The following is a 12,409-nucleotide window of genomic DNA, read 5'->3' on the forward strand; positions in this document are numbered from 1 at the left end:
TGCCAACTGTTGTTGTGTCGTTCACACACACCAACTTGAGTTTGCCAACTTTAGTTTGTCGTGTGAAGGCCGCTTAAAACAGTGAGATAATGTAGTGAGATTATATAGTGATAATGTTGACTAGTTTATTCCTATCAAAGATAACAATTTTCTCGCGCGCGCTGGTGAATAGTTAACAATTATCCTGAGAAATCGCGCGGAATATCGCCGAACAAAGGATATTCGGAGTTTGAGTAGCCAATCAGCGTGCGCCAAAAACGCTATCCACTGTTTTAGTATATACTAAATAGAACTATCCTGCAATGGATACCTGGCCAAACCATGTTAAAAATATAGAAAGCATATCGGATCCGAGGAGATCTACGGCCCTTAAAAAACTAAGTGAAATAACGAAGCTTTGGACCGCGAACAAAAATGCTGTTGGTTTCTCTTTAAACATGCCAAAATGGGCTAAGGATCAGTTCTAGTCTTTCGTTACGTATTGGGTTTATTCTGTATTAGTAGAACAAGTTTTTTTCCCATAAGGCTATATCAAACTACAAAACATTTTATTTTAACGGTACGTTACAAAAGCTAACATAATAATTCATCGCCACCTACAAACTACTTTAACCAAAAAAAAAAACAGCTGAAAGAAGGGTCACTTAGCCACTTCCTATTAACAAAACAGGTGACTGACATAAAGAAGGTCTTTGTTGGAGTACACGTTCTGAGTGGTGATTTGTTTTATCACAGCTAGTAATATTTCACTTTCAGTAGAAATGCTCGACTATGTATAAAGATTACTTTGTCATATTCGGGTTTTCGCACGGTGCTGCTGCGAATTTTAGTTATTTTGAGTTGAGTCCGTGTTAGTTGACATAGTCCCAGATTTAAATTTCCAGACTGTTCATTCCATGTAGTCCGGACACTCTTTTGCAAGAATCCTTTTCAAGCTTTCAAAAAGAGCATTGTAGAACGGTTCTCTTATTCCTGGACCGTCTAGCTGTTGATGTGATAGTTTGGCAAGTTCGTCTGGTAATTCAAACAATTCCTGTCCGGTCGACATGGCGAGAACCTGTGTAAAGATGAAAACTAAGTTAAGCTTCACGATACAGATTGGCTTGTAAATATATTTCTACGCGCTCGGGCTCTGAATTGTGGCCTCAAAGGGAATTCACTATGTCTGAAGTCTCCCATGAAGACTGTGAGGTAGAATAGCACCTAAAAGGGTCGCCTTATATGTTTTACGGTAATGGTTGCAGAGTATTTCCAAAGTTCAGATAGCGATGTCACGGTTAACAGTACGGGAAGAGACGGTGACACAGATCTTTAGCTAGCATCCGAGGTGGCATGAGGAGAAATTACCTGACCAAGGGAGGAAAGGCCTAATTTTGTAATTTTCCTATATCTTTTGAGGGATCTTGAATGAGTGGAATGAATGGCCAATGCTCGCGCAAGGTGATGGAAAGATGACCGCCCCGATCGATTTGGAGTGGCAATCTCGGCCGGGAATGTAGCAGATGGCCTCGACAGAAAAAAGTGGACGTCCTAAAGGGAGCTTGAGAAAGACGTTGAAAAAAGAATGGAGACAAAAGGGGTGGGCCAGACTGGTTTCGCCAGAAAGTCAGGGGCGCAGCGCAAGACAGGGTATAATCCTAGTTGGCGAGAGACAGTTACAGCCTTATGCGACCTCATGGCGCGAAGAGGGAACTAACTAAGCTATCTAGCATTGTAATGGTTCTTCGTAGGTTATAAAACTAGCGCATTTCCCTGTAAAGTTCAATGCGCTTCACAGTTAAAAGCCACGAGGGGATGAGACCAGACAAATGTTTCATCATTTGCATGACATTCTAGCTAAGCTTCCGTCAGGGGTGGAGTAATGGAGATGTGTGTGTATTTATTTATTTGTTTTTTTTTTCTGATACTAGATCCAAATAGGGTTTGCGAGTATGCTAAATTTGGGTTTTTTTTTTGGTTGAATCTTGCTGATGTTTTGCTCGGTTTCACTCGCCCCCATGTAAAAAGTCAAGTTGCACTGTAAAATTTCGACCAACTGAAGCGCCCCTTGAACTAAAGACTCAAATTAACAAAAAAAACCTGCGTTAAGAATATGCCCCTCCCCTGACGAATCCTGCTCCCACCAAACACCTGAAAGGGTTTTTTGGACAAAAATAAGTCCAACAAAAAAAGTCCGACAAATTTAGTTTACGTTACATTACCTGTGTCATGGCAGCACGCTCCAAGTAATATATGTCATCAATAGCTTTAGCGGCATTAGGAGCCACAGCCATAACCCCGTGATTGCACATGAACAGCACTGATTTGTCCCCGAGCTGCCTCGCTGTACGCATGCCTTCCTCGTCATCTGTGCTGAGCCCGCTGTAATCTCGGTCGTAAGCGATGCGGTTGTAAAACAGACATGAGTTCTGATGCACCATTCTAAGTTTGGGATTTTTCAAGGATCCTGTTAAAATTAATAATAAAGGATTAATAATGAGGAGTATTTTATGTCCACGATAATATTTATAAAGCGTCCTTTCCCAAGGGTCCAAAGGCGCTTCAGTTTTAGAGAGTAAAAATTAAAAATCCTAACATTCATCAAATAGTAGAAAAAAGGTAAAAGGTAAATTTAAACTGATTAAAAAAAAAACGTTTGCATCTGATCTTAAAAAGCTGTTAAAAAAATGTATAAAAAACTAAATTTTCGGTAACTCTCTGTTACCTTCATCAGAGTTAAAATTGTTCGTTCTTTTTGCATAATGTTTTTATACGCCGCGTCTCTAGGATTTTCCCAATGCTAAATAAACTTGCGGAAAATGTTATGTTCTTCCGATCTCCCGGAAAGGCTCTTCCCTCCACCAGAATTCATGTTTTGTTTCCCGTGATTATTGCGCCTACGCCCGATCCAAGACTTTCTACCTCCCCGATTTGTAGAGGGCGCCAAAGAACGCCCAGCGTAACTTCAAAGATACTGCCCAGTGTTACAGGCAGTGTTCTAATGTTTTTAAATTAATTTAAACTATAAAACTACAACCAAGTGATGAATTTAAAAAATCACCATGTTCTTCAAAAGGCTCTGCGTACCCATTAGAAATCATTTCAACTGTTAAAACACTTGTCAGGAAGCGTTCAATTCAACTGTACAGACAAGTTCTGACATTATCTTTTCCCTAGACTGTTCACAGCCCCTCGATTTTTCAACGCAAAAGAACGCGCAAGAATTCGAAGAAGCGAACTTAGCGTTAACACAAAGCACGATGTGGGTGGAGTCGAGGGTCGAATAATGTATTTTTTCTCGCTACCTCCCCCCCCCCCCAATCCCCTCACGCCTCCGATTTATTGCGTTCTCTTTCGATTCTTTCCCCACATTTAACGATTCAAGAAAAATTCGAAAAAAAGACTACGAGGGCTTTGAACAATCTATTTTAACCTCGGCAACACACTGCGCTAATGGGGCAGGGGGGATTGGGGGTCTTCGTTTTAACCAGTCTACAAACGTATGCAGTGCTCTATGGCAGCGGAATCGCAGAGAGAGGGGTCAGAACTAGACTTGCACCGAGTATGAAACGCATTAAAATCCATCATTACCTATAGCTGTACAATATGGCGGGTGTAAGTGGTATGCACAAACTGCGTCTGGTCGAGCAAGATGAACTCCAGTGTGAATTGTAGACGCGGATGTTTCCACTTCACCTTGTCCCTTCAACCACTTCACGTTTCTCATTCAGGCCAACAAACGACGACGCTTTGACCTGAAAAGTCAATCAAGGACACGGTATAGGAACATTAATCGATAACAGTATTAAAGGGACTGTGTCACGGCAGAGTTTAATCTTTTTTTTTTTTTCGCCAAATACCTGCTATAAAACTTAATGTTTGCGAAGAAATTACTTCTGTGGATCTAAATAACAAAACCAAAGCTTCATTACAAACATATATGTCTCCCGGGAGTTATAATTAAAGTTACAAACAAAGGAGATTAACTTTGAAACTGTTCAGCCTAACAGTATTTCAAAAACCCATATCGCAATCTATTTTAATATTCTTTAATTCTTGTCCATCCGTACCATCTCTTGTATTTGCCGTCAGTTATGGAAATGTTCCTTCGCAGTTTAGAAGTCATTTTTATATTTCACTCACTTGGTGGGGATTTTCTTATCTCTAAATTCGGCTAAGTTAACATCCGTGACACAGTTCCTTTAGGCTCCGTCCACACTGACCCGGGTAAATTAAAAAACAGAGAAATTTGAAAACGCCGCGTAAAATGTTTTCTGTCCACATTAACCCGGGTAAATTTGAAAACGATACTCTTCATTGGTGAGCGTTTTTGAAAAGCTTCGTTTTCGAAGACCAAAAACGCCGGTTCAGTGTGGACGGTTGGCCCAACCGGGGAAAAAAAAGCCGGCGTTTTCAAATTTACTCGGGTCAGTGTGGACGGGGCATTAGTCCCTTTAACTATAGTAAGGACGACGGACAAAGAAATGATAATTTTAATTCTCTCCACCTCACTCCAATGCAGTCCATATGGGACGATCAACATCACTTCTCCTTCGCCATTAGCGGCAGGAGCCATCATGCTCAAATGATTGCATACTCCTTCATGTAAGTTGAATTTTTCGAAGATACGATAAGAAGCTGCTAAATCGACTCGTCGACGCCAATTTTCCGAGCGCGCCTCCTCGACTGAGAGAACTTTTGATGTAGTGCTGCTTTGTCTGCATGACAGGATAGCTCGGCTTGACGTGTGGCTAAAGTCGGTCTTGAGCTGATTGAAGAAGCGCCAAGGTTTGGAAAGAAAACGTATCCCTGATGCCATACTCTTTATTCTACTCAACCTAACAAGAAAGAAAACCAGAAGATGATTGTTGGTATCGTAATAAATAAGAAAGGGGTTTTTTTAGGCAAGGAGGGGATATGTGATTTATTCACCGAAGCGTCCAAAGCTCTTGGTAAACATTCACATATTCACGAGGTGCAAAAATAACTGGCTTATTTTTCACCTCGGTGAGGTTTTCTGTTACAAAAACATCGTTAATTTTTCAGAAGAGAGAATTCCAGAATTTCATTTATCAGTTTACAAGCTTGATCCATTGGCTCCAATTGGATTTGTACGTGACGAAGTTAGAAGGATAATATGTTTTGCTTTTGCTAAATTTGCGTAAAGTACGTTGCATCGTTATAAGTAAAGGAAGAGAAAACAGTAGTTATGGTCGTCCAACGGTTCATAATGCCGGCTTCATTTTTTAAAGATTAATGGAGTGAACGTCAGTGTATTTTCCAAGGAAAACAGAAAAATACTCATTACAAAAAGCGAGACGAAACGTGACGCGTGAGGGAAGACTCGAAACCAAAAAGGCGAGTTATGACTCCATCAGATAATGTTACCAAAACCTCTCGCTTGTTGGTGGTCGCGACCAAGTTAATTATGTAGCCTTGGAATAGGGTTGACAACGCCGTCTTTTTATGTTGTCAGTGAGCTGAATATGTAATCCATTGTTATAGCTATTGTTACCAGGTATTGTTTTCAGCCCCACCTCTCCCCTGTTACAATGAAAGCCGCACCCAGCCTTGAAAAAGGTTACGTAATACATTCATCTAAAAAGAACAAAACAAAAAAACCTGTTTTTACTGTGTTATGTTCACAGTTACTCTGCATCATGAACGTGCAAACGAATATGTTAATTCAAAACGTCAAGGCAAAAACTTTATTTTATATATTTTTTATGCTTGAAAGAGACTTCGACCTTGATCCACATTTTAATTTTCGTCCCAGATCACTCATTGTTCAACATGCACTGTAAAGGAAAGAAAAAATTTACAGTTTTGTTACTTCATCAAGTTTTTTTTTTTTTTTTAATGAGAGTGGTTTCGTGTCTCAAATTTACTGACAAGTTTATAACACTCACTTACAGACCAAGCAGTGAAGAAAGTTCTGCTTTGCGTACTTCGCGCGAGATATATTGACCAATCAAATCTCTTCTGTAAGATCACGTGAGAAGGGTGGAATTTGAAACACGCGACCAAAAAGCAGTGCAGTCGTCAGTTGAATCGTTGGCGTTGAACTGTCAGTGGAAGGCTACGGTAAAAAGTTTTGTTGATCATTGCTCCAAGTATTTTGCTTTATAATCAACTGATAGCGAAAGCGGTGCTTTCATTCAAAGTGAAATTGCCGGTGTAAAGTTAACAGCACAGAACTTGTTCACCGTTTATAGCTCGACTTGGTAAAAATGGCGTCTGGTGTTAAGTCTCAAGGTAAGCTAGAGTAAGCTCATTTCACGTGGAAGTTGCTGTGTTATTTGGAAGTGTTTTATTCAAAGTTTAATGACCTGAAATTTCTCTTTGTCTCGTGTTCCTAACCCTGAACGTATCTTTTTTCCTGTGAAAAAGAGGAAAATGGCACTAGCAACAGCGTGGCGTTCGAAGTCATCTTTAGCCCCGGAGTGGAAAATGCCAGGAAGCCGCGATTAACGCCACGAAAAGGGAAGGAAAATTTGAACAAGCAGCATTTAGAAGAAAAGTTAAAAGCAGCTGAAAAAAGAAGAAAGGTAGGTAATAGTTCTATACTAGGCAAAACGCAGACAAAAAGGGCTCGACAAGTTAAGATTTCAACTTCATAGATTTAGCCCTCAAGTAAGCTAAGTTTACTAAATTTTGACTGTTTACTATTTAATTTGAACTCACTTAGAAGCTTATTAAACAAATAAAAAAATATTTGTTGTAATTAACAAACAAATAAATTAATCAAATTAGCTAAATCTAGAATGTAGTTTGACAGATTGTTTATGATTGACCATACCGTATTTACTTGAATAAGCGCCACCCCCGAATAAGCGCCGCCCTCAAATAAGCGCCGCATTAGGGACAAAAAAATTAATAAGCGGCGCCCCCGAATAAGCGCAGCAGTCCCGATGCGGCGCTTATTTGAGGAATTCTGTATAACCAAAAATAGCACTACAAAGAAACTCCAAAACAGCCTTGGAAATTCCTTTTCATCAAAAGCGACGTTTCGCAGTTGAAAGTTATTATGTTTTACCGCTCGCCTATAGGGAAGATATTTGTTTACAAACATTGTTTTTGTTATATAAATGTCCAACAAGTTAAACAAAAGAACTCTTTGTTTCACTAGCCAATAGTTTTGTGGTTGGCACATTAATTACAATAGGTGACGTCAACGATATCTTTGCTATTATTTCTTTCTATCCAAAATTCTAACAATACGCAGTTCTTTAAACGTTGTGAAGGCTGTGAGCTTTGTCGAGACAGCAAGCGCAACTACTCTCTTCCGTAAGAGACGAATACTGACAATCAAAAGACCCTTCTTTTAGTTACTGTAGAAGTTTCGTTTAGATTAGATTCTTTGCGGCGTCCAAATTTTAAATAAGTGCCGCCCTCAAATGAGCGCCACCCGCGAATAAGCGCCACACTTGAGGCGCGAAAAATTAAATAAGCGCCACAGCGCTTATTCGAGTAAATACGTTAAGGTTTTTGAGTTGCATTTTTGAGTCTGCCCAACCCCCCCCCCCCTTTTGCGGAGTTTGTTGGCATTCAATATTCTCTTTGTGCTGGTAGTGTGGTTTATAACCTAGCCACAAATGTGTGCAACTATAAATAGTTTCAGTATTCTTCACTGAAATTTGTCGAGGAGTCATGTAAAAAGTAAAAACAAAATTCTAAAGAAATACCATAAACTAATGACACAAAGACCAATGAGTCTTTTTGAAGCTTGTAAGAAAACAATTCCAAACACTAAAATTTTAAAGAGTGAACATCATACATGGGGACAACTTAGTAAATAAATGCTCTATTTCATTTATTCAATGTCACACTTGTGGTGTTGTCATTTGACTACAACTGGCCACCAGAGTTCCTACATTTTTCCCCTTAGTTTTCTGTTTAAAATTTTAAAATCCCATTGACATTTTAATAGCAGTTGCTCTAATTAGCTTAAAGTGCCAGGTATTTGTAGTCAAATTATATCATCATGTCATATTGCCTTTTTTCTTTTTTTTTTTTCTTCATCATCATAGATTCAAAAAATATTTTGATGTTGTGAAAATTCCTGTAATAGGGTAGTCAAATTAATTTATTACCACAGAGCTAAGACACGGAGAAAACACCCCAAAGAAAAATTTCAGTTACATAAATTATTTTGGCTGAAAGCTTGTCCACAATCTTGAGAACTATACATTCTTTCAAAGCAATACAGCATAACATTATTTTGTTTACCTTTATTACAGAGTATTGAAGGTGAATTATTGGCAAAGGCTGCCATCAAAAATGAGCAGATCACTAAAGTCCAGCTGACCAAACAGCAGTCAGTCGAGGAGCAAAGCAGAATTGCTGAAGAAAAGCTCAAGCAAAAGATGAGTTCACATATTGAGAACAAGGAGGCTCAGATTAAAGCACTTATTGACCGTCTTCATGCAAAGGATCAACACATCAAAGAAGTTCAGGTGAAGTTGCAAGAGATAAGCGCATCTCATGCTAAAAAGGCAGAGGAGAAGATTCAACAGAAGGAAGCGATGAGCAAGGAGAATCTTGAATTGCATCGCAAAGCTCAATTGGAGCGTTGGCAAGCTCGAGAGAAACGCATTCAAGAGGTGTTGGCTGCTTTGCAGGAAAGCATTGAGACGCACTCCAAAACAGTTGAGATGAATTTACAGCAGAAAATGGAAACAACCACAGAAAAGCGCCAGGCTCAGATCCGCTCACTCCAAGAAAGACTGCAAATCAAGTCTCAGAAGGTTGAGCAAGCACGGCAGTTTGTGGATGCACTTGTGCAAGAACAAAGCAGAGTTTGCGAGGAGAAGTTGAAGCAGAAGTTGGAGCAAGCAGAAGAGAAGCGCAAAGCACAATTGAGTGCTTTACAAGAAAGGCTTGAAGCCCATGACAAGCATGTGGAAGAGGTGTGCCAACAGGTGAAGTCACAGAGAACAGAGAAAGCTCAGGGATGAGAACAAAAACAATACAATGTTAACTTGCAATGTCAGAATAAACACTGCGTCCAAATCCACGTCAATGCCATGCTGATAAATGGCATCCCCAAGTCTTCTCATGGTTCATTTATATGCTGTTGTTAAAATGTATCAGCATTGGTACTAAGGTTGAAATTTAAACTTTATCCAGAACTGGAAATGATAAAAAAAATTGTTGAAGAGTATGATGATGTATTATTGTGGTTATTATCTTGGTGAATTTCTTACGTTTTGAGTGGAATGTTAAATATTCAAAATTCCTTGTTGAAATAAATATTTTGTTTGAAAAGTGGCTGACGTACCTCACTGTACAAATAAATACGTTTTGATTAAAATTATTCTTAGGAATTTTTAGGTTCTTTACTTGACCAAATTTGCTAATGTTAAGTTTTTTTATTCATGCACAAAGTATCACAGTTTCATGCAAATGAAAATTTAAGTCAAGTAAACTGTCCAGCTGAGGTAAAAAGTGTGGGAAACATTCTAACTTGAGATATGATGTTATGATATGGCAAAATAATTGTTTTATTTTAATTAAGGACGTTCGCGCTAATTGTTTATGCGCATCCTTACTGCGCATGTAATTCATGTCGCAACATCACGCCACGCCATACATCGAGCGCGCGCTGAAGAAATTTTATAAGCACATATAGGGCTGGTAGTCGTCGCGTTAACTTTGCTTGCAATTAACTCTCTTAGATGCTCGGTGACCCCAACATTTTTATTAAACGGATCACTTTTGTTGATGATAATCTACGTTTTGCGAAAAAATGAAAAAAATCTATCGATTAAAAGTTCAATTTTTTTTGTCCCACATACGTTCTAATGCCTCTTTTTGAGCTTTTCGTTTTGCTGTACGAAGGTTTCAAATACCGCTTTCAGGGTTAAGTCTTACAAAAGGTTAGCAACACTAGAATTTTTTTTTTCGCAACAGACCCACTTCTACAAAATATGACTAAGATCATTTGTCTCTCTTTTCTCATCTTCGATATTTTTAACTATAAATCCTGTAAACCATGTTGAATTGCGTGCGCCAATTTTTTAGAATCAGGGTAGTTTTCCACACGGTTTATCTCTGAAACGAAGTCGGTGACCCCCACATTTTTTTGCATTTCTGACACAAGTAACTTATTATCTGACTGCTGTAAAAATTTTAAAAAAATCTATCGGCTAGAAAATTTTCACGCGAACGTCCTTAAGGTAATTCATGTGAAAAAAAGAATGCTCATAGATTTCCAACCAAACTTTGCCGGTTGGTTGTTTACCTTAAGGCTGGTTTTCATATGTCGGGAAAATCCCAGACGATCAGGGATTTAACTGTTTCCCGACCGTCTCAGATTTTGCTGACTAATGAAAACTCGAAATCGTAAATATCCCCGATCATCTGGGATAGTCGGAGACAAATCTGGAGAATCGGGAGCGTTTCTATTTTCCCGACGCATCCCAGATTTCGGCGATGGTGGGCGATCATTCAAGATATATGAAAACTACAATTCTTGGTGTCGGGGACGTCGGCGATAGTTTTAGCTTGTTACCAATCTTTTAATTACTTAGATCCAGTCTCTCACTGCCCCTCACAGCTAAAAATGGCCTCTGTCATTGCCGATCAAGGCGACTCTGATCCCAGATTTTGCCGATATACGCCAAAATTTGGGATGGTCGGGAAACGGTGAAATCCCCGATCATCCGGGATTTTGCCGACATATGAAAACCAGCCTTTAAGGGAACTTAAATTTTTAAATAAAAAGGACGGGTCACCGTATTGGTTTAGGAGCAGGAAGACCTTGTATATACCACAAAATTCCTTAATAATTCCTTTGCGGGTACTGGCAAAGTATACCTTTTTCGGTGATAATGTATTATTCTTCCATAGAAATTGATCTGTATTTACTTTATAGAAGGAATTTGATCGCTAATCTCAAACTAAGAGAAAAAAAATGATAGGTCACCGCACTCGTTTACGAGAAAACGATGATTTATCTCTAGCGCGAGCCAAGCCGCATAGAAAAAGGCGGCCATTTTGTTTGTGTGCATGCGCTTATTATGCGTAAAATTCTGCGCAGTAAGGATGCGCAATGCAATACTAGGGAATCACCTTAATTAAGTTTCCCTGTGTGTCTAAAGATTGTATTTCTCCATTTAACTCCAAATTGGTGCAATGAGAGTTTACAAACACTTTGGAAACTTCTTGTACTTATTTACTCTGAGATACTTAGGATGAGTATGATTTTGACTGGCCACAAGTTTATAGCCCAGTTGGTAGTTCCAGCCTCTACGTATTCCGTGTTAGGGAAATCAGCCTTGGCTAATCTGTTTTGGGTCACATGATGTGGGTGTAAACCTAGTGATCAGCTTAGTCAAGGCTTGGGGATAAACAATACAGGAACTATGCAAAAATTACATAAAACCCAAACCTTGTGTAAGTAATGTGGCTAAGTACACATTTCCACTTAATCTTTTCTGGATGTTTATCCCACTTTCAATAAAATATAGTTTGAACAAATCAAACAGGCAAAATTTACAAAAAAAACCCAGGTGTTTTGTTTTTATTCAAGAGGCTTTTCTTTTGGGTAGGTTATCGGGGGGGGGGGGGGGTCATCTCATTTTTTGGCACACACCTTGTCTGCATTAAAGAGAGTTAACTGCAGCTGTATAGCCTGCGAGCAGGCTCTCTATTCGGGGGCAACGTGAATCTCCTTCTTCGAACGTGAATCTCTTTCTTCGAGAGCGCCCACGGGCCTCGCTTCGCTCGCTGAAACTCGCGCCTTCGGCACTCGCGGGATCGCGCCTTCGGCGCTCTCGAAGAAGGAGATTCACGTTGCCCCCGAATAGAGAGCCTGCTCCCAGGCTAGCAGCTGTATGTCAGTCAACTCTCTCTTAACGGACACCTCCATAGGATGGAGGTGTCCATCCTGGTAATGGTCCCTGCCGTTTTTCAGTAAATTTACTGTAACTAAACTCCCTGTAAGACGGACACCTTTCTGCTGATCCTTGGCAGGTAAAACTGGTTACTGATTGAGGGGGGGGGGTCTGGGGCATAAAGGACAAAAGCTCTACATTTCAAGCGGGACACCCTTAGATTCCCTCTCAGGCATAATCGGCCTCCCCTAAGAAAACGAGCCAGCCCTGTAACGCGGAAAACATTTTCTAGTAAAGAATAGGGTATTTGATAGGCTCTCGCCAATTTTGGGATAATGGAAAAATTCTGACTCGTCCTCGGAAGTCACTTGGGTACCGCCATTCGTGTGTCAAGGATTAAATAAATGGAAGAAATTGTGTGCATAATAAGTATAGGGCTATACAAAAATCTTACCCTAGATAGCAGAATCTCAAAAAAAACTTGGGTCGATAACTCAATCAGCTTGTGCAAGAACCGGTCCGTTCATTTAATAACGTATCGCATTCCCCTTAGCGTTGGACCTTCGACAACACACTGCCCCTCCCCACCCCCT

The 12,409-nt window shown here is 39.8% G+C and overlaps 2 protein-coding genes across 2 annotated transcripts; one reads left to right on the plus strand and one right to left on the minus strand.

The window, feature by feature from the left end:
* Nucleotides 1-527: 527 nt before the first annotated feature.
* LOC144645660 (putative aldolase class 2 protein CC_1201) lies at nt 528-12,377 on the minus strand. The gene is given in 6 exon segments (XM_078505213.1): nt 528-1,057; nt 2,202-2,446; nt 3,571-3,682; nt 3,684-3,734; nt 4,487-4,817; nt 12,271-12,377. Coding segments are annotated over 5 exon segments (888 nt in total). The 5' UTR covers nt 4,799-4,817; nt 12,271-12,377; the 3' UTR covers nt 528-889.
* On the plus strand, nt 6,007-9,246 carry LOC144646683 (uncharacterized). Its single transcript, XM_078506357.1, has 3 exons — nt 6,007-6,234; nt 6,370-6,527; nt 8,220-9,246. Exons 1-3 carry the CDS (start codon nt 6,210-6,212, stop codon nt 8,934-8,936), a joined length of 900 nt encoding a protein of 299 aa, XP_078362483.1. The 5' UTR covers nt 6,007-6,209; the 3' UTR covers nt 8,937-9,246.
* Nucleotides 12,378-12,409: the final 32 nt, after the last annotated feature.

Source organism: Oculina patagonica, chromosome 3, assembly GCF_052425735.1.
Source record: "Oculina patagonica isolate OP01 chromosome 3, crgOcupat, whole genome shotgun sequence".
Taxonomy (NCBI): Eukaryota; Metazoa; Cnidaria; class Anthozoa; order Scleractinia; family Oculinidae; genus Oculina; species Oculina patagonica.